Genomic DNA, 22,462 nt, shown 5'->3' on the forward strand with positions numbered 1-22,462 from the left:
ACTTCACCTTGTACTTTTTCCCTGCTGTCCAGAAGGCACAGTGGAGCTAGAAGGAGAAATAGGCTAATCATCAGTAGGAGAATTCTCCCGATGTGGAGGGGTCTTTTTGCAGTGAGAATCATGGGTCCAAGCAGTCAGTCTTTGGCACTTCACAGCGGTGTTGGTAGTTCGCAGGACTTTCCAGCGTGGAGCCAGAGCAGTCTTTCATTGGTGGACTTTTACATTGATCCAGTCTCCTGATTCCAAGGAGTGGCAGGGCTGCTAGGATCTTTGGGTAGCGCTTCTTTACCTGTGAAAAAAGAAACCTAACACATTTCATTAGTGCCTGGCAGTGTTTTGCAGATCTCATAGCTGCTTGGGCACATTCAAGCCCCCCCCCCCTTTTCTTGGTTATTAGCCAAGTCTTAGCTGTGAGCAGTGTCCTTGAATGGAGCCAGTGTCTTATCTTCAGTCTGCTAGCTATTATTTTTTTTCTTTCCAGTTAACTTATTCTGTTCTTTTTTCCTTCTTCCTTTTTGGCTTCTTTTAACCTACAAAGGAAACTTTCACTCTTCACTCATACGCCTTTTCCCAACAACGAACACATAAACATTGCCATTATACAGTACATTAGTCTTATTATTTAATGTATGCTACATATACCCTTCTACTAAAATAACTTTATTATAGAGCTTTGGAGCAACAAGCCAGGACAAGCACACCCACTTTGAGAAGTTTATTCAGTACAACCTTTAGTCCAATAGCTTCCCACCATCCCCAGCCCTCTGGCTAGGAATCTGAGGTAGCCAGAAGGATCCCATGTACAATATGGGGAGTGGGTTAACCTTTCATGTCCTTGCTCCCAAAAACTGTTGGTATGCAAACTTTAATAACAATTTTTTAATTAAAAGATTTGGCCAATGAAGTTCCTTTTTTTTTTTTCACTTAAGCAAATGTGTTAGACTTTAGTATATCACATTTTCCTGATTTATCCAAACACTTTGTATTAAGAATGCTGCTGTTATTTTTCATGCTGTATCTGTTAATCACTCCTTTAATTTTAAGGACCTTCTCCCAGACCTTGGGTCATGGTTTACTGGCCATTTCCGTTCAATTGTTAAATGGATTATTTTCTGTCTGTTCTTCCCATGTATTGTTTGAATAGTAATACAATGCGTAAAATGTCTGTATAATGCTGTAACCAAAGGTTCTGCTGTCCGTAAGACAACTCAGTACCTGTCTCTTCAGCTTGATCATAAATTACGTAACGGGCCTGGTAATCTGGGCTTGCCAGGCCCGAAGGGGGGATTGTGAAAGCTGGCTGACCCCCCTTAATAGATTACAAGCGGCCAGTGGGTGGGAGGGGTGAGTACTGCTCATGGACACAGTAGCCTGAACTTTTTCACTCTCTCTTTTCCTCTGCCTCAAAGCAGGAAGATCCTGCTCCAAACCAGTCAGTACTACCCAGATAAGGGGAACATGAAATTTTACATGTGTAAATGTGTATAAAATGTGTATAAAAGGTTCGTGAAATTTGTGTAAGACAGTCTTTTGTACCAAGGTACAGGCTCTCCTTTTTCTGCAGAATAAAGCATTTTTCCTTATCCCTGTCAGGCTGTTAATTGGCTCTCAGCTAGACAGACCCGATATTTCGGTAACATATGGTTTGCAAAAACATGCTATTCTCTATTTTTAATGAATAAATTCAATAATTTTTTTTCATGAAACCCCCCCCTGAAAAACTTAGTCTGAGAGGATTTCCCCGCCACCACCACCACATTCTCTCTCTTCCTCTTCCCTTCCCACATCTCCTCTTATTATTTTGCCACTGAGAAAGATTGGGGTGGAGGGATTAAAAACTTGGAAATAAATCACAAATTTGGGCTTGGGTTTTTTTCCCTTTTAAAAACAGGAAAATGTCAACAACATCCAAAATACTGAAGAAAGTTTTCAGCTTTGAAAAAAGCCATTTTTTATCTAAGAATTCCAAATGAAAACTTTCATGCAGCTCCACTCAAGAGGTTTTCCCAGACAGGTTAGCTATTTTAACAGACCAGCCTTCCTCAGACAGTCAATGTATTGTAAGTGGTTTTGCTCTGGAAATTTCAGATGTTTGAAGCCATACTTCTAGCTCTGGTATCAGAGAGTAGGATACTCCTGATTCATTCTCAGATTGGAAGATCATTTCCAGAAGCAATGTCCTCTTAAGGGAATATACAATGGAGTGACTTTAAAATGTTTACTCCCTGATTTAAGAATGTTAGTACCTGCCCACTTCCTAATTTTCTCTGATTTTTTTCAACATGGCTGGTAGATATTTGCATAAGTGTTTTACACATTTCCATATATCTCAGAATGTTTTGCACATGCATTTTACATTAATGCAAGATTAATACATCTTTATTATTTATACATATTATTCAGAAACCTTTTTTATATTATCAGCAGTACATCATTAGAAAAATCCTAAATAATAAAGATAAACCCTGACCCTGCAAAGATTTGCACACTCACTTAATTTTAAGTGCATGAATAATCCATCTGAACTCAAAGGGACTATTCATATGCTCAAAATTAACTACATGCTTTAAGCTTTGTAGAATTGCGGCCTTAGCATAATGATGAATTTGGGGCCAAATTCTGATCTCATTTATACTAGTTTAATCTGGAGTGAAATTAATCTTGGATTTAATTGGTGTAAGTTAATTCAGACTTTGGCCCACTGGACTCAGATTAAACATTCACATACAAATTCATCTCTCATTTGTAACTCTGTTCAAATCACCTAAATTCCACTGAAGTAATAGAAGGAGGTTTGCCAAGTGATGACTGTCAAATTTTGCTACTGTTCACCTAAAACAAAGTCCATGGGAACTGAGAGAGAACTCTTAAACAAAACATATAACATTCTTTTGGCATGTTATTGTTCAAGTGGATGAAATGAAATGTTTGGCTTTAATACACCACATGTAAGTGTTTTATAATGTATTAATTAATACTTAATTATATATAATTAATAATGCATTAAAGGAAATGGAGTATGTAATAGACTATGAATGCTGTTGCACAAAAGGAATCCAAAGTGGAAAAGGGCCATGGTGGGCATCCCGCTCAGAAGACAGCAGCAGAATCCCAAGCTAAAGGAGCCAAGAAAAAGAAGTCAGAGAGTCCCAAGTTAGGACAGAAAACATTTAGCAAACTCTTTAGGCATAAGGTCTGTATATGATTCTAGCAAAAGTGGAACCCTGAACAGTAACAGATGGCTCTTCTCGCAGGGTGAAGTATTAAAATGATTGGATTTAATATGGTGCAACTGAGATCGGAATCTGGTCAACCCTTAAATAATTTGAAAAATAATTACATGAGCATATACCTAAAAACCTATGGGGAAAAAATGTTTTGCCACATGGAAAAACTTCCCTCATATACCATCTGTGAATTCAGGATTCTGAAAGAATCCCTCTAATCCACTAAAACCTATGTTCTTTTATTATTGTAATAAGTCATTAACACTAACTAAACTTACAATGGCCATAACCAGAATACACAGAAGATTGGTACTGACAAACAATGAATTCTGGGGGGGGGCGGGGCAGGGGGAAGATTTCCTTCAATGGGATACTAGCTCTAAGGGCCCAATCCAACTTCCACTGAAGACAATGAAAAAATTCCCATTGACTCAATTGGTCTATTCACATGCTTAAGTAAGGCATGTGCATAAATCCCTTGCTGAACGGGGGCCTATAACCCCAAACATGAATTCAGTAGAGCAGGTTCGAAAATGCGATATTTTTCCTCTGAAATGCTTGAATGTTCATTGTAAAACTGAAATATTTTTGGCTGAAAACTGAATTTTGTTTTTGGTTAAAAATATTTTTCATTTTTCCTAATGAAAACTTGAGGAAAGCAGACACTTTCCCTTACAAAATTTCATGTAGCTGAAAATCCAGTTTTTCATAGGAAAAAGGAGTGTTGACAGAGAATTTTCAACCCAGTCGTAGTATTCAGTGTGTTAGATCTTAATTAAAGTTTTTATCTTAACAAGGACGATCAAGATTTATGTTGTGATGCACTGTGGCTGAGAGGCAAAGAACAGTAGCATTATATCCCAAAGAATGTAGAATCAGAAGTCTACACTAAAAGGAGGGAGTTGACCTGAGAGACACAACTTCAGTTACATGAATATCATAGCTGAAGGTGGCGTATCTTAGGTCAATTTACCTGGCTGTGAGGACAGCGGCGAGTTGACCGCTGCTGCTCCCCCGTCGACTCCGCTTCCGCCTCTCACCGCAGTGGAGTTCCGGAGTCGACGGTAGAGTGATCAGGGATCGATTTTATCACATCTACACTAGATGCGATAAATCGATCCACTCAGATGCCCACTTGGAATGTTTTGGGAGTAGGGGACTTTTATAATAAGTAGCTATGTTAAGGGTTAGAGGTGGGGAGGAACCCCTTCAAAACTAAAAAGAACATTTTTTTCTCCATTGTTCACTAAAAGTTCCATGTTCCTTCATTTTTTTCTAGTCTGGAAATGTTCAGTCTCATTAAATCTCATGGAAGGGATGACAGTCTTGCCGCTGCAGTTAAAACTATCGGGCATTGTCTAGACTAGGAAAATAGGTCATGTTTTGAAAACATGACATCTAGCATGTTTTAACTAACACATTTTTAAATAGTGTAGAGTATTTAATGCATTTAAAATATGTTAGCTGGTCACAGTCTACCCCCTAGACCTCCCACGAGTGTCAAACATGACTAGCTAATATGTTTTTAAAAGGTATTTATAAGTGCACACTTTTTATGTTGAATCTCACTCCTCCTTCTGTGGGGATTTTTTTATTGTGTTTTTCAAAGTGTGGGGGTGTTTTGTGTTTAAATATAAAAAGAATTACCACACTATAAAACCAGTGTAAGTAATATTGGGACTACAGCTTGTGACACTCTCCAATGAAAAAGGTAGAAAGTTCAAAGTTGAGGCTAAAACCACACCCCATTAGTTGTGGCAGAGGTCTCAAATCAGGCCACTACCTTCTGTGCCACCACAGCAATGTCAGTCCTTTGTGTTGGTTTGCTTCAAAGTCTGAAATTACTGACATTAGTAACTTAACAATGGAGTGCCTCGTGTCTTAATTTCTGGTCCTATGACATGACAAACTGTAATTTAAACATGACACATCCTTTTAGGCAATTAGATAAAGTACTAATATATTTTAAATGATGGCTAATTGGTTTAATGAAATGTAACTGTGAACACTTCATTTTGAGAACACTTGGCTACTCGGAGTTTTTTGCATTTAATAGTCTTGTTAGCTTCAGTAATAATCCTGAAGTATCCATCCTAACTGAAAGAGGATAGCAATGGTTGAGATTTTTTTTTAAAAATCCATTGTTTCTCAGTGCTGTCACTTCTATAAATACTAACTTCTAGTCAAAATAAGCATATTTAAAAACAAGTTTCAAATGTTGCTTGTGAGCAGTAACTGGAAACATGTTAAGCCTGGTACCCTGGGATTTTGATAGCTTTGATGGGATTCTCCCAGCTGAATCCCTGCGCATCACTAATTTCAGATCCTGAGTGTATGTCGCTTTATGCTCAGATCTAGTTTTTAAATACAACTTGATTGACTTATGAAATTCCATCTGGGGTGACGAGAAATACTTAATTAACTTTCAGGCGCTACAGTTGAAGTCAGCTTCCAGCATTCAACCTGGAGTTCTGTAAATTACTATGGATCATTGGAACTAACCACAAAAGGGGAAGTTCATGTCTCCAGCAGAACACTCACACCTGTTCTTTCAAGAAATCTCCCAACAGCATGGCAGGGTGCCTAGAATTAGAGAAGCACAGAGCATTTGCCTATATTCTAGTTTATTGCTTCTCTTCCTTTTACAGAATCCAGAATTTCCTAATATAAGCTTCCCTATAATTTGGAGTGAGCAGCTCAAGGGTCATGATAACTGATTCCGTGAAGTTTGGATCTGGTTGCATAAACTGCATGCTGCAAGGCTGCCAGTGTCACAATAAACCCAAAGATCACACTTGTCATGTGAACAAACTCCCAGATCAAAAAGCAAATCCCAGCCAAGACCACTGAGTTTTGCCTGATTTTTTACATAAAATTATAAATTGGCCCTGGTAGGGAACTCTGTAGGGAGGAGGGGTGGGGGCAATGGAATCAACCTCCAACCACCGGTGCTGCCTCTCGGTAGCCACAACACTGGTTTACAGACTGGAAATTCCTAGCCCCTGGGTCCACATAAGTGTGGACCTCCTGGATTCTTCCCTAGGCTGCCCCAGTGGTCTGCTCTGTTGATCATATTCAGAGATGCTATATTCCAGGCACACTCCATGGCCTTTAGAGTGCAGAGATGCCCCACTGTGTGACCATTCTCTCTTCACCATCCCCTCCCCCAGCGTAGCTTTACTTCAAAACGCAGGTGCTTTAAAGGTGTGTGCAGACCTTCTGAACTTAAGTAAATGTTATTCCCTAACGGTCTCAAGAGTACAGAACATTTTCCCTTCAGTACTGAATTAGGGCATAGAGTGCTTTGAAAAACTCTGCAATAAGACCTGATGCTCGAACAATCATCACAACAATAAAAATCAACTGTCACTGTCCTTTGTAATGGGCATAACTCAAATATTACCCAGGCCTCAAAACAGAAATTAAAAACAAATATGACACACCTTATATAGCCCAAAATCCATCCTAGACAATTCTCTACATCAGCCATACATAGTATAATCAGATCCAGCTCCATTTAAAGGCCTGATTAAGCAATTATTGCAGCACTATTTGGAATATCTTATCTGCATTTTGCTACAAAATATAGACCGCAGTATAGCATTTATCACTCAACATTTCTTATCCCAGAAATTAAGACCCAGATTTTCAAAGACACCATTTTGCGAATAGTCCCCATCTGTAAACATAAGCCAGGGTTTGTACACATGCATTGAGGGTTGCATGTGCATATGCAGGCAAACACACACACAAATGTGTGCCTTTGAAAAGCTATGTCTACTTTTCTTTTTTTTTTAATTTGTTATGACTTATACTAGGAAATGAGTTGGAGATTTTTTTTTTCTTGAAATTACAAGTCTGTGAAAATAAATGCACCAGAACTGGCCACAAAGCACCTGACATGAAACTCCAGTGTTTCTAAAGATATAAATAACTGGGTGGGGAAAGGACACAAAATGCACCAAATAAAGGTGACTGGTGTACTAGTGGATGAGTTTGAGTTTGGTGATTTCCATAAAGTAAGTATGAAAGCCCAACACCTTTTTGTAGCCAGCTCTACTCCAGTAAGGTAGAGCTGATGTAGTGTGTATCATAGTCTATTAAAGGGCAATTCCTGTAGGTCTGGCAAAAGGTTTATTGCTGGAGCTGCTTAAACTACAGCTGCCTTGTTTCTTAAAATGGGTAGGTAGAAGCAGGGGCATCCAATTCAATTTCCATGGCAGCCGGAGTCTGGACTTTTGCACACACAAATATTCATTGAAAAGAAAATGATTAGAGATACAACCAATTCCTAAATTGTGAAGAATGGTATTGTTCAAAACAAATTTGCTTTTGTGTTTTGTTTCCCTTTAGTCTGCAAAAGAGGCCCAACAGACAACTAATACCCAAGTGAGTAGGTTTACTTATAATCATCCATATATGATGCTGTCATTTTTTAACTGTCACTGCCACATCCAGTCTGACACAATGTATGAATGTAACAGTTAATAGTCTTTGCAATGGATGGATTTCTACTTCATTTACATCTTCCTTGCCGTGAGTTCACTGCATTACTTAACTCTGAAGTGTATGGCAATGCAATTTGTATGAGTGATGCTGTACAAGTTGTGTTGCACCATGTTATATTTCTTGGGTAATTGTGGTTTATTGGGTCATAGCTCTTGTCATGAGTGATGCTTGAGTGTGTTTTGAGTCTGTTTTCCTTACAAAGTTTTAATGATGCTGTAACAATTTTTCTGTATGTCTCTAGGGTGCTGAACAACAGCTTGTCACCTCTGTCCATGTAAAATCTGAAAAAAATGCCCCTCCTGCTCAAGAATCACAGCCGACAAAGCAGAATGCAAAAGCCTCTGAACCTGCAGCTCAGCAGCAGGAAACAGCAGCAACTACTGAAGCCCCTAAAGATATGACTAAGGAGAGATCTGCACCTACTTCCACACCATTGAGCAAACTCTTCTGGAAAAAGGTATGTCTAGATTTCAGAATTGTTTCCTCTGCTCCCCAGTTTTGGGAGATAATATAACTAGACTCCTGATGAAGGAACCAAAGCCAAGAAGTTAAGCAGAGTCACATTTTTAAACAAGGTTGGTAAGTGTGAATGTCTGTGCAGTTACCACCATTGTGTATGTGCTTTGTGCAGTTGCATGTGCAAATGCCTATTGATGGTTATTTGCACATGTATTTACTTTACTAGTGTGTGGTTATTACTCTTCTGGAAAAGTCCTATATAATTTAATAAAGAGTAATAACTTTCTGTAGAATTTTTGAACTAACCCTATGAATAGGTGATATAAATCTCTATTAAATGATATAGATTGGTTTAAAAATCCTTTAGAGATTATATTATTCCTTAATAAATTCTATAGGTTTTTAGAGTAATTTCCTTAGAAGTCTATTTCTTTTTATAGGAATCACTTGATTTATTTGTTTAACTGTCTGAAAATCTGTCCCTCTCTGGGTCTGTTTCTTCTACTGGGTTTCAAACAAGAATGAACTTGCTTATATGTTTGTGGGTTCAGATTGACCACTTGGGAGCCCTTAGTTAAAACAATATATTTGATAGAAACTAGCAGGAATTATGAAAATTAAACTGCAATTTCTATGGTTCTTTGTGATACATATACAAAAAGCTGAGCCCTTTCTAATTTTATTTACCAGAGGAACTGCACTAAACTATACTGAATCATAGTATTGTGAGTAACTGCCCTCCTGAGCTACTATTCAGATTTAGATGCCAAAAATGAAATGCATGAGCTTCTTTGTCTATAATTTCTGTGCTGGACAGAGGAATTGGAGACATAATTTGTGATGCCACTAACACTGAACATTTATGGTGCTTACTAGTTCACAGATGAAGCAAGCATGATTTGCTTGTTTCATTTCACATCCAAGGCAGTTTAAAGCAGTTGTCTGGGTATATTATTTTGCTGTGGCATTGGATGAATCAGGTATTTGTAATAAAAGGAATCCTGTAAAGTGAGAAAAGAGATATCTGAGAGCTTTCATATTGTTATGGAAGCCATATCCACTTTCTGAACATATTTGGCTCAGCTGAGATGCATACTGAGCCTCAAGATGGGATAAGAAGAGAAACAGCTGAAAACAAAGGGACAAATCCATTATGTTGTGAATCCATTGACATCAATGGGAGTTGTACCAGAAATTCACTTCGTCCAAGTTGTCAATTTTTAATAAATAAGTAACCTAGTCTACTGTGTAAGAGGAAAGAAGGGAAATGGAGATCTGTCCCTGAACATTAACTCTCATTGAAGATTTATGGGCCAAAATTCCATTAGGACTAATAAATGAGATTCTGCAAAGCCTCTGCACTAGGGGAGTCCCACTAAAGTCTTCTCCTGAGGGCTTCAATTGGACTCAAGTAGTGCAGAGGCCTTCTGCACTGTGGTGAGTTCCATCCAGTGTGAATATCAGCTTCCCTCACACACCACAACCCCGCCCAAATATGTCACGCCCAGGCAATTCCCTCCATTTTTTTTCTTTCTTTTTTTTAACCTCTGTCAATCTGAAGGGAGACTGAAGGGGTTTAAAGACATCTCAAGATCCTTCCTGGCATGTGGGACATCTTTGAGCCCACAAAAAGGGCTTGACCATCCTACTTAATGTTCCTTGTGGCCCTCAAAATTTGGAACAAAAATAAACACTATTACTGCAAGACAAGAGTCCCACAGGTGCTCTGGCTCCATCCCCACTCCAGCTTTGGGTTTATGATGTTCCTCACCATCCAAATGGCTTTGGGTGATTAGAGTGGAAATTTGCCCCAGTAGTGGACAGGGACTAGAGAGAGCTCTGAATATCTCTGTGCAGACCTAACATAGACTGCAGCAGATATGGGTGACCATCAGAAGTTTGAGTATAGATGGGCCATCACCAAATGTCTGACTCTAAAGACCCCTGAACTTTTCAGGTCTTTGAAACCTGGACCCAAATTTTGCTGCATGGGTCCATTTCTGCCTAATTTTGAACTATCCAAACTTCCTGATTCTGCAAACTTTGGCTGGAAGACTTATGAGAAACAAGATTTGTTGTGAGATTTCTGGTCTTTCCTGCTTCCAGATGGGATAGAAATATCATGAGCTAACAGGAGCCAAATAAAGGGATAATGAAAAATAAGAGAAATTGGGGAAATTGCCCAACTTTTACAAAGTTCAGAACAATTCTGTTTTGAATTTTGTCTGAAAGCCCTGTCTTGTTTTTTATTTAATCCAAACCAGTGTTTGTCTAGCTTTAGAAGTCTCTTGACTTTTCTCAGACAAGTTGAAAAATATTTGCATTGTTAGCTGAACAGGTGTTATTTTTAAATGTTTTATTTTCTCGGTAGGAAACAAGACATATTGTAATTACTTCATAATAAAATTCCTGGCTTGGCTTTAATGATTGAAATAATGCATTGCACCAGTCTACAACTCCCTGTGGGATGTTCATGTTAATTCATGTTCCCTCGCTCGTTCTCACTGTAATGTAGCTGATTTAAAAATATATGAAAATATATCTTTTGTCTCCATTAATGAACTAGTTGTTGTCAAGGAAAGGCTGATTGTCATGGAAGAATTATTTTATCTTATCTCATACATGGCAGGCACAATCAAAATTAGGCTAATTAAAAATATGAACTAGGTTCTCAGCTGGTTTGAATTAATTCTTCATTGATTCCAGTGGGACGATGATAAATTACATCACCTGAGTTTCTGACGCTATATTCTGTTAATTTAAAATAATCTTTGGACCCAGTTCTTCTCCCACAGACACTGTTTTACAGTCATTGAAGTTTATCTTGTTTACAGGGGTATAAACCAGTGGGAAATTTAGGCTCTTTGTCTTTTGAAAATCTTACTCTTCTCTCTGTTTGAGAAATGAGTACTGTAGGTCAAATCCGAACCTTACATTGGTGCAAACTCCATAATAACTCCATTGATTGGACCAGGGAGAAATGAATTCAATGGAGTTACGAGAGAAATAAATGGATGTAGTTGAGAACAGAATTTGGCCTTTATATTTGGTTGGTTTTTTAAAAAAATTTTTACCTGTTTGGTTTGAATGATTATCCCTTACCAGCAAAAGATTTGTGTCACTTCTTTAGGTTTTCTTGATAGAGGAAGATATTCTATTTCCTTTAACCAGGAATCTTGGTGACCTAATCAGCTGAGGCCAAAGAAATGCATAACTGCATAAAATGATTAGCCTCATAGGTTAGCCTGAAATTCAAGTTGCTTTGCTTGTCTCTAGAAGGAGCTTTCACTTCAAAATAGAATGAATGAAGTGACTGTCAACAGACTGTAGTTCTAATGCTTTAATTAGAGCTCGGCAAACAGTGCAAAATAATATCTGTGAATGCTTGTTTAACTTTCCAAATTAATTCACTTCTGCTGTGTTTGGCCCCATTTTCTGATCACTTTCCAGGAATATTTTCACAAATGGCTGAATGTTTGCCAATGTAGCCTAATTTTTAAGCAAATGATGATTATTAATGGACAAGCAAATTTTGCATTTGTAATCACAAGTATTTGCACTGGAAACCTGATTCCAGGACTTGAACGTGTCTAGGCATAGAAATATACCACATGGCCATTTTGAATATAGAATAATTACAAACCAGCTGCAGGCTAAGAAGAATTCGGGGAAATTGGTCAATAAATTATCTCAAATAATGGATACATTTTGGAGGGGAAAATCACAGTTTGAAGCTGTTACAGTTTTGATGTCATAGATGTAGCAGCAAAAGACCTGCCTTTGTTACTTAGATGGGAGGATTTATCTACTGACACTATAGCCAGCAACCCAGCTGTCCAGCAGGTATGATAAACATGTACCAAACAGCACCCTTCAGCACTGAGTCATTAGCATGGGATTTGCGGAGCAAATAGTAGCTGAAAGGTGGGTACCATAGAGAAGGAAAATGAATATTTGGGTGGAGAAGGTGGTTATAATGTATTACCTAGGCCTTATCAAGTCCCTGAAGTGCTTTGTCAACTTCCATTACAGAATGTACTACTGGCAAAGTTGCATGGGAGTAGAGGGTGAGGGTATCATCTGAACTCTGGTCCTTTTATCCTGACTAGAGGGGCCAAAGCAACATAAAGGGGCATTAAAAGGGAAGTTCCCTTGTGTAATAACTGGGGAAGACAGGCCCAGCTGATTTCTGAGGAGCCCCTTGGAAGTCCTAATGCAGAAGGCATGCTAGGGATGGGACGGGTATCAAGAACTGGGCCATAGCATATAGCACTATAGTGGTTCTAGACAGTGTCACCTCCCGTAAGCAGGCAGGGACAGGCTGCAGTAACTTAAACAGATCCTTTCAAAGTTACACAGGGGCCACTCAAAATCAGAAGGGCACAAAAGTGGCTTAAAGCCATTTTACTTCTCCCACTGAGCTATGAGTTCTACCATGTGCCTCTTAAGTGGCAGAGATCAAAATCACACCCAGCTGCATTTTTTTAAATTAAAAAAATTGCAAAAGATGAGCTCATTAATTAATACTTATGCATTAAAAGAAAATATAGTTTGGTTTGTTAGCTAGCAAATGCATGGCCCAAGAGAAATAGAGTCTTATGCCGGGTAGAGATTAGACTCAGGTAGGGAGCACCAAGCTGAAGCTGCCATACGAGGATAATACAGAAGGCAAGGTATAGGATTTACTTTAAACTTAAGAAAGGCTGCTCAGTAAATGAAACAAAGCCTTAGAGCCAGCTCATTACATCAGGTCCAAAAATAAATGACATTTTCACTTTCACTGCATTTTGTATAGTACTAACATAAAAGAAAACACTGAACTGAAAACTCCTAGGTACTAGTACAACATCAATTACTGAATTGTAGGAAGGCTTGAAAGTCTTGTAAGTCAGAGGAAGAATTCAGAGTTTAGACAATAACTTATATGGATACCACCATTACCACTTTTGCTAAGTTTTTATGGGAAAAGGAACAGAGAACAGTATCTTATAGGAAGTAGAACAGTACTTTCCAACTAACAAAGAAGCAAAAAAGCTGTAAAATCCTGTTATAAAACACAACAGAGGCCGAGAAAATGATTATTTTAAATAACAAAAATACAATGGTAGCTCTGTAGTAGTAAGGCTAGTGGGTGGATTTCATTTTATTCCTTCAAACAAGGTATTTGCCTTGAAATGCTATTCCAAGGTATGGGCTTGCACTCTGCAAAGTCTGTTTTCTCTCTTTTTAAGAAATTTAAGCTCAGCCACATTGATGCAAATCAGGAGACTCTTGACTTTTGTGAAATTAATTCCAATTTACCCCAGTGTCACTGACAGCAGAATTTCAATTTATAAATCCAGAAAGCTCAGTCAATGTAATTTATGGCTATAGGAATATCACTGTGTATTCAAGATCAATATAGTTGTTCTACCTATAATATATTATTACACAAATTGTAGATTCTGCCTATAAAACTAATCGCAGAGCATAGTGTCATTTTTAATTTTTATTATTGCTTTGTTGAGTAAAGAGGAAGACAGGCCTGTACCCGAGAGGAGAATTTACGTTAAAGTAAAATCATTCAAAGTTTATTGACTATTCATCTTTGTCAGGCTCTTCCCATTAAACTTCAGCTGCTGTCAAGAGCATCTCTCAAGATCTTTGGGATGGTAAATGGGAACATTTCTTCTGGCCTTCCATCAGAAGTGGATAGTTAAAAGAATGTCAAAAAACCCTTGTAATTTGGAGAGGTTGTTTTGCCTTTGGAAGACTGTGCACAGCACACTCTAAAATTAAGAGGAGTTATATCCATTTTGTAACGTACTGTCAGATTCCAGGAATCTGCAAACAGGGGTGGCTCTATGTATTTTGCCACCCCAAGCACGGCAGTCAGGCAGCCTTCGGCGGCATGCCTGCAGGAGGTCTGCTGGTAACGCAGATTTGGCGGCATGCCTGCGGTCCCGTGCCTTCAGCGCACCCGCCACCCAATCACCACCAAAGCTGCGGGACCAGCGGACCTCCCGCAGGCATGCCGCCAAAGGCTGCCTGACTGCCGCCCTCACAGCAACTGGCAGGCCGCACCTCGCGGCTTGCCACCCCAGGCACGCACTTGGTGCACTGGTGCCTGGAGGCACCCCATCTGCAAAATGTAAGACAACTCGGCCTCTCTTACCTTATGGGAATTTTGTGGTGCCTTTAAAGTTTCCTTTTATATAATGCCAGGTTTGCATATCCTGCTCTGACTCTTCTTCACAAACTCTGATTTCTAATTTAGTCAGCACTATATGTAAGAACATCGACAGACAACCTACTTAAAGATAATCTCTCTTTAGGAAGCCATCATCATTCCAGCATTTTCAACTGTTGTTTTATAAGTACACTTTGAAAAGGCTACTTGTGGTTTCAACCACCATGAACATTCATTGTTTCACAAAATAGCCTAATAAACCCTTCAGGACCCTTCAGAATGTTCCAGGGCCTAAAAACATACCAGGTATAATGTTCAAAGCCATCGTAGTGACAGTTGAACAGTTTGTGTACACTGCACAGCCTTGGCTGGAATTGCTATGCTGGCATAGCCCCCTGGTGGAGATGCAGTATAAGCCATCAGAAGTTTGGCTTGCATAGCTACACTACCTATTGATGATGTTAGCTAAGCCAACAAAAACCCTCTTCTCTTGACATAGTTGCATCTACACCGGAGATTTTGCCAGCATAACTATGTCAACTGTATAATTCAAAGTTTAACCAATTGCTTGATTATTGCAGTCTGATATTAAAAATATAACCAAACAGCCAATTTATTGTCTAAGGACAAAGCAGTACAGTACAGGAAAGAGTTAGTATGTCACCAATCCTTCCAGGAAGTAGATTCTTGCAGGGTGTTCAGTTCACCGACACAGAAGGTCTGTTCCCAAAATATTCCTCCAAAACTACTTGTATTTATACCAAATAGTGTTTACAAGTTAGAGCTTTCCATACGTCACTGACTTTTAACCCACCAGTCCATAACCAGTTCTGTCCTTTCATTATCGTTTGTTTTGGACAGTACATCCCTGGTGCCAATGGGTGTTGAGGCACATCCCAAGCCTGTACCAGGACAGAACATTTATGTATCTTGAGTTTGACAGGTTTCCTATCTGCCGATGCCAAAAGCTGAATTGTACTATTAAAAGATATTGTAGGATGTATACTTTAGCATAAGTAAGTAAACAGAATACAATTTAGCATGACTTCCCAATACTCTCATTTAATATATACTCTATTTATACCAGGTGCATAATACCTATTAATGTGTGTCTGGGGGTGGGGCATATAAGCTATTGGCTAACAGCTGGGAGGCATGATTTTTTTTTTCACACTCCAAGCAAACATAGTTTATGTCAGCAAAACTCTGTAGTGTAAACTAAGTCCCAGTGAAAGATACTTGTGCCCTTCTGAAAATGTTACCTATGAGCAATATTTCAATGAAGATCAGAGTTTGCGGCACATCCTGCATTACTCCAGACAATATGGTTCTATCTTATTAAGAAAAACCTTGTGATGGGCATGGAGTAATGTCTTGTCTATGCTGCCAATAGCATTGGTAGTTCCCACAAAAGAAAAATCTAATCATTTATAACTCCTGATTTCTGGGGATGTTCTTACTGTGTTTTGTGGGATTGCTGCTTTGCCGCTCCAAATTGAACAATAATCCCAACAGGTTTATATTGTCCATTACTAAAAGAAATCAACTTAACCTTTCTCGGCACTGTATTATAAAAGTTCATAGGGGATAAAATACCACCCTGTGAATGGACTTTAAATCCTACTTACAATCCAAATCAACGTTTCAGAGCCTCTTTCTAGAGCCTGTTGAGCAACTATAAAAAGACACCATTTGGGATATCCAAAGTCAGGGATCATAGACCACTGTCCTTTTTGTCTTAATCTTACTCACTTACATTGCCCCCATTATCATTGTGTCAGAATCACTCTCAATATCCCAGTGAAGTAGGGAAGTACTACTAATCCCATTTTACAGATGGGAAACAGAGACATGAGGCTTGTCTACATGGTGTGTTAGTCTACACTGGTGGAGGTGTAAATTCCATTGTACACCTGTGTGTTGCATACTAACTGTCCATGTGGACCCTGCTGGCTTGCACTAAAAATTCTCTGGTGAGCATTGTCATAGTCCCAATACATCAACATGCACTGGGGAACTTTAAGTTTGAGCCAGCGGGGTTCACACAGTGTGCCACACACTGGTGTACACTCGAATTTACAGCCAATCTGGTGTGGACTAATGCAGTGGTCCTCAACCAGGGATCTGGGGCCCACTGAGGGGCCCCCAAGCAGGTTTCAGGGGATCCACCAAGCAGGGCCGACATTAGACTTGCTGTGGCCCAGGGCAGAAAGCCAAAGTCACACCACATGGGGCTGAAGCCTGGGGTTCCAAGACCCGCCACCCAGGGCTGATGCCAAAGCCTGAACAACTTAGCTTCACAGGGCCTCCTGTGGCAACAGGCCCCAGGAAATTGCCTGCTTGCAACTCCCTAACACTGGCCCTGCCTTTTACATGCAGATAAACATGGCACAGGTGGGCTGTCGAGTTTTTATAGCATGCTAGCGGGGCCTCAGAAAGAAAAAGGTTGAGAACCCCTGTACTAATACATCATTTCAACAAGCCCTAAGACTCAAATCCGCAAAAGATATTTAGGTGCCTAGCTCCCATTGCAGTTCAACCTCCTATTGTTCCCTGTTCCTCTTTCAATAGAAAACTTAAGTAAAATGGTGAGGGGGTGTGTGTAAATTACTGTCTGATCTCTGAATCCCTCCTGGGCCTAAGTGACTTGCCCAAGGTCATACACAAGGTCTGTGGCAGAGTATGGAAGGCTCTCCAGAATCCCAGGCAAGTAACCAGTAGCCCATACTTCCTCTTGAGGTTTAGTGGTATGAAGACAATAACTGTTTAAATATTGAATATGTTATTGGGTATTAAGCCCTTATGAGTCAGCAGGGTTTCGAGAAGATAAGTCTTCTATAAAAGATTTTGGTTTCCTATGTCTGGTGCCCTCCACCCACCCATGGATGGAGTCCCTACTACAGAGCCCAATTAGTCATACTTTGCAATGAAAGTAAGAATTTGCTTTGCATGTAAGTGTGTAAGTTTAAAAGCTTTTGCATTCCATTGAAACATCCTGAAACTAAATAAAGCCAAGCTTCGGTATGTCAACCAAGAGGTTGAAATAAAACTGGAACTTAACAGAATTACAGCAGCCATTTGGAAACTATCTTCATAGTTATAGGAGTGACATTTCCTTTGTGATGTCGTGGCAGCAATGGAGTGAATTTTGCTGTTTGTACAGCAGCTCTAGTGTGCACTTTCAGTTTTTATTTAAAAAGCACAGCCTGAAGGAATTTCATTTTCTGGAGTGAAGTATTTTAAAATAAGATCTGAAAGTTAAATCATCATTAGAGAACGTAAAGCATAATAGAAGCCACAAAATACGAAAGGTCTGAACATTACAGGGCTGAGGGAAAATAAGTAACTCTTAAATACGTTTTGTAAGTATAACACACAAAATAGGTCTTGACAGAATGAAGGCAGCCATTTTCCTATCTCATTCATCATGCTGAAACAACTGGCCAGGCCTGTACTTCAGAAGCTGTAGAGGCGTATCTACAGTATAGAATGCTATAGGAAACAGAGAGAGGGAGAGTGTAGTTTGGTCTACACTTGAAAGTTATATCAGCATAGCTATGTCAGTCAGGGTGTGAAAAAACCACAGCCCTGACCAATGAGGCAATGCAACCATAACCCACAGCATAGACACAGCTATGTTGATGAAAGAGAGATTCTGTCAATGTAACTAACTTCATTCAGGGAGTTGATGTTCCTACACCAACAGAAAAACCTCTTCTGCATCTATACTTCAGAGCTATGCTGGCATATCTATGCCAATATGAATCTCTGTAGCATACACAAACCCTGTGACTCAGGCTGACAAAAACACTATAACAAAAACACATGCAAGTGTACATCTAATATGTATCAGAGGGGTAGCCATGTTAGTCTGGATCTGTAAAAGCAGCAAAGAGTCCTGTGGCACCTTATAGACTAACAAACGTATTGGAGCATGAGCTTTCGTGGGTCAATATCCACTTTGTCAGATGTGCATCCGAAAAAGTGGGTATTCACCCACGAAAGCTCATGCTCCAGTATGTTTGTTAGTCTATAAGGTGCCACAGAACTCTTTGCCACATCTAATATGTACACACACATCTAGTAACAGCACTCAAAATGGCTCTAGGGATTTCATCTATCAGTGACTGGCTAGATGCAGGGGGTGAAATCCTGACCCAGCTGAAGGGAATGAGAACACTCTCATATTGATTTCAGGAGGGTAAGAATTTCACCCGGGATGATCAATTAGCACAGAAGCTCTGACAATTGCAGTACTGGGTTGTGCAAATTAGGCACACAAATGTACAACCTCTAAAGTGCACACAAAGTTCTGACTGAGAGTAGTGGATCAATGTGTATGTAATATAAAGTATGAATGCGGTAGTAAGGGGTCATTATATAATAACATTATATAATAACATCCACATTTGAAAAATAATTCACAGTTCTGACCTGAGTTCCAAAGCTAGCACATAGCTAGCATTTAAAAACAACTAGATTTGATGTATATGAGTAAGAATAAAGAAACCCTGATGTGATAACTGTACACAAAGCTTCACCTCAAAGAAACTATTCCACGTCAAGTTAATGGAAATACATTAAAAGCTCTGAAAACTGTAAAGGGGGTTCTGGTGTATGTGCACAGACATAGGCAATTGTACAGGATTCTTTCCTCATAATAATTATAACCAAATTATTATAAAAATGTCATTCTTAATAGCAGGCTAAAAACTGCAGACAAGGCACCTTATAATTTCTTCAGGAACACTATGGGATGCCTAATTAAAATGTGTATTAGCAACATTGCCCAAGTAAAATGAGAGATTTCATATGCAGTTGTCATCACTGCAAATTAGATGTGTATTTTGTACATGCCTATTTTTTAAAATATCTGGCTCTATAATTGCATTTAAAAAGTAGGTCTGATTTATTTTTAAATTGGAAGTTTTATTTAACTTTCCTAACTCTAAGTTTCCTACTCTTAAATTGTACAGTCTAGTGACCAATGAATAAAAATACCTCACTATTGTAAGCATTGTGTTGTGAGGCATGGAATATTCAACAAATTAATCCCTCTGAATGGCTGATTATCTCATAATATTTTCTAACAGACAGCACTTCTGTCTTCCTTCCTTCCCTCCAGTATTTGGCATTTCCTTCCAGGATGCAATTGTTATCACTAGAGAAACTAAACCCCCTGCACAGAAAGCGCTTGAGAGAAAATTCATTCCAGCTGCAGCTGTAACAGCAGTAGCCGTAATAGGATCCCAAATGCTAATCTTTGAAAGATGAACTCCTAGAAGCTAAGTCACTGCCTTACTGAGCCACTCTTCCAGCTCGCAATGAAATGGTGAAATGATTGTGTATATTCATAAGGCAGATCAAACAGAAATACAGATTAAAATTATTACTAATGATTAACTGTTTCATTAACTTTCATACATTTAAATTCTTTTCACAGAGTAATTTTAAAACATATTTTAGGTGTACACAATCATTTCTATAACAGGAACATTGCAATTAAATGTAATGCTGGAAAAAGTTACGATTCTGAACATCTAATCTTGATTCCTATCAAAATACTGTTCATCCCAATGAAAAAAGAAAAAAAATACCCAGGAAAAGAATAGATCAGACAAACTCATGTCTAGCAATATAGCACAATCTGTTTCAATGCATTCTAGGAAATCTGAGGCTAATTTCTCTGAACTCATATACTGTCCAAGTCTGTCATACTTACATTGGAGGGTGCTGTTAGTGGTATCATTGCAATCAAGGGGATTACTTGTGTGGGAAGGTGCTATGCAGTGTGAATCAGGGTGGCAAAATTGGGCCTATGGATACTTAGGGCACAGTTGTGACCGTGGCTATGTACTGAGCAGGGGAGTAAGGAGGTCAATACACACATTCCAATGGCAGCATTGGGATTAGAAGAGTCTTGGTTCAGCCCCTCGAGTGTGCTTTCTGGAACAGTGGAGCAGGGGTGGCAGGGGAAGTTATCTGCACGTACAGGGCTGGCTCAAGTTACCTTTCTCCTGGAGCTTGGGGAAAACCAGTAACCAGACTGTGACTGTCTGGTCCTGAGGCAGCGTGACTATGCTCTTGGGGGCTTGTAGCAAAGCTGCAGTTGACCTTAATGGGTCTAAGTGATCATAACAAAATCATAACAGAGGGCGGTGTTGGCAATGGGGATAAACAATTATAGAGCTCCTGTGGGCCCTTCACATGTGCGGTGCAGAGAGCCTACAGCCACTTGTCATTCATCAGCTGAAGTAACAGTCATGGGGAAGGGGGGGCTGTGCTGTAGAGCCTTTGAGATGGGGTGGGGGTGTGAAATAGATTTCTTCCCCTGCAACCCTCCCCGCACCAGTCTCCATGCATTTCACCCACAAAAGGTTGCATTATATCCAGACAATCAGCATTATTTACTGCAGATTATTCATGCACTCCGCCAACCCCATTTTCAAAAATTCAAATGATGTGCTTTATACCATGGGCACCTGTGTGTGCACGTTACAGCTCCGCTCTGTGCCCAGGACACAGAGGATAGCAGGTGTTACAGCCTATAGCAATAGAGCCATGGCTGTTTAGTTCAAACTGAAGCAGCTCATGCTTTTTAGGTCTCCAATTCAATCCCCCGTGTGTAAGCCAAGAGGAGGTCATCATATAGGCACACTCATTAAAAGTAACTATACAGTGTACATAAATATTGCATGCATGTCTATAAATTGTTGTGACACATTTACAGTAGTTGGTTTGTACAATATTTTAAATTATATTCACTTTGTTGGCAATGTAAGCAGCAGGTCATGTCTAAATGTCAACGTCTAGTGTAACTACTTTCATTTTAATTCGGTGTTTAAGGTGCTGAATGCAAAGTAAGATGCATTTATGATGTTATGCATCATTCTGCAATTGGCCGTAAAATGCTGCAAAGGCTGGGTTCGGGACAAATAATTTGGGTTAGTTCCATGCTAATAGTTTGGTCTCTAAGACAGAAAGGAAGGTGCTTCTCTAGATGGCGACTAGCATCAGAGGGGTAGCTGTGTTAGTCTGGATCTGTAAAAGCAGCAAAGAATCCTGTGGCACCTTATAAACTAACAGATGTTTTGGAGCATGAGCTTTCGTGAGTGAATACTCACTTCATCAGATGGTGACTACGAGTTCCAAATTAATTAACTTTTCTTTAGTGCACAGGAAAAAGTCTTTTTTATTGTCTAGCAGAGCAGACAATAATGAGGGTGCTGAAAGCCACTGAACCAAACTGTAAACCCTGGATATGATGGAAACCCCTTCAAGCCAGGGCATGCAGGAGCACCCCTAGTTCCAGCACCTATGTACCTGGGCAGTTATAAAAGAGACAACCGTCAGCCAAGGAAATTCACGTTTAGCCCCATGTCCCCATGGGATCTGAAGCATCCATACATCGATGAGGCACCTATGTTCCTCCTAGTTGTGTTCTCTGTATTGTGCAGTTTGCATTGCTCACTTGAACAGAAGTGTGGCCCTGAGTAGGCTGTGGAATGAGGCATTCAAGTGAATAGACATCATTTTTCATTAATACTTTAGAGCTCATTTGAACCCCAATCCTGCTAAATGCAGAGCACCTCTTGCAAATTGCTGAGCACACGCTAACTTTCATGAATTCCAGTGGAAGCTGAGCACACTCAGGAGCTGTTCTACACCCAGGGCTGGCTCCAGGCACCAGCTAAGGAAGCAGGTGCTTGGGGCAGCCAATTCAAAGGGGCAGCACTCCGTCTGCTATTGGGGCAGCACATCCAGGTCTTCGGTGGGAATTCGGTGGTGGATCCCTCAGGACCCGCCAAAGTGCCACTGAAGAATGGAGTGGCGCAATTGCCGATCAGCTTTTTTGTTGTTTTTTTGTTTTGTTTTCACCACTTGGAGTGGCAGAAAACCTGGAGCTGGCCCTGTCTAATCCCCATAGGATCAGATTCTTGGTAAGACAATGGATCTGATTGTCTATTACCTTGCGTCTCATGTAGTTATTTACACCTGTGCAGAGTGTGTGTGTGTGTGAGAGAGAGAGATAGAGAGAGACAGCACTACTGATATGATTGACTGAGAATTCTGAGTCTGATGTCTTTCATCCACCCCA

General features: G+C 39.7%; 1 protein-coding gene across 4 annotated transcripts in view; it reads left to right on the forward strand.

Moving 5' to 3' along the window:
- The window catches only part of BCAS1 (breast carcinoma amplified sequence 1), a 100,565-nt gene that overhangs the window by 47,368 nt on the left and 30,735 nt on the right, over positions 1 to 22,462 (forward strand). For 3 of the 4 annotated variants that reach the window (XM_030533498.1, XM_030533495.1, XM_030533494.1), the window contains exons 7-9: positions 3,053 to 3,193; positions 7,581 to 7,616; positions 7,978 to 8,193. In XM_030533498.1, the coding sequence (XP_030389358.1) occupies positions 3,053 to 3,193; positions 7,581 to 7,616; positions 7,978 to 8,193 (393 nt within the window). The remainder of the gene's footprint in view (positions 1 to 3,052; positions 3,194 to 7,580; positions 7,617 to 7,977; positions 8,194 to 22,462) is intronic. The other variant, XM_030533496.1, reaches the window with a different exon arrangement.

This window comes from Gopherus evgoodei, chromosome 14 (assembly GCF_007399415.2).
Source record: "Gopherus evgoodei ecotype Sinaloan lineage chromosome 14, rGopEvg1_v1.p, whole genome shotgun sequence".
Classification (NCBI taxonomy): Eukaryota; Metazoa; Chordata; order Testudines; family Testudinidae; genus Gopherus; species Gopherus evgoodei.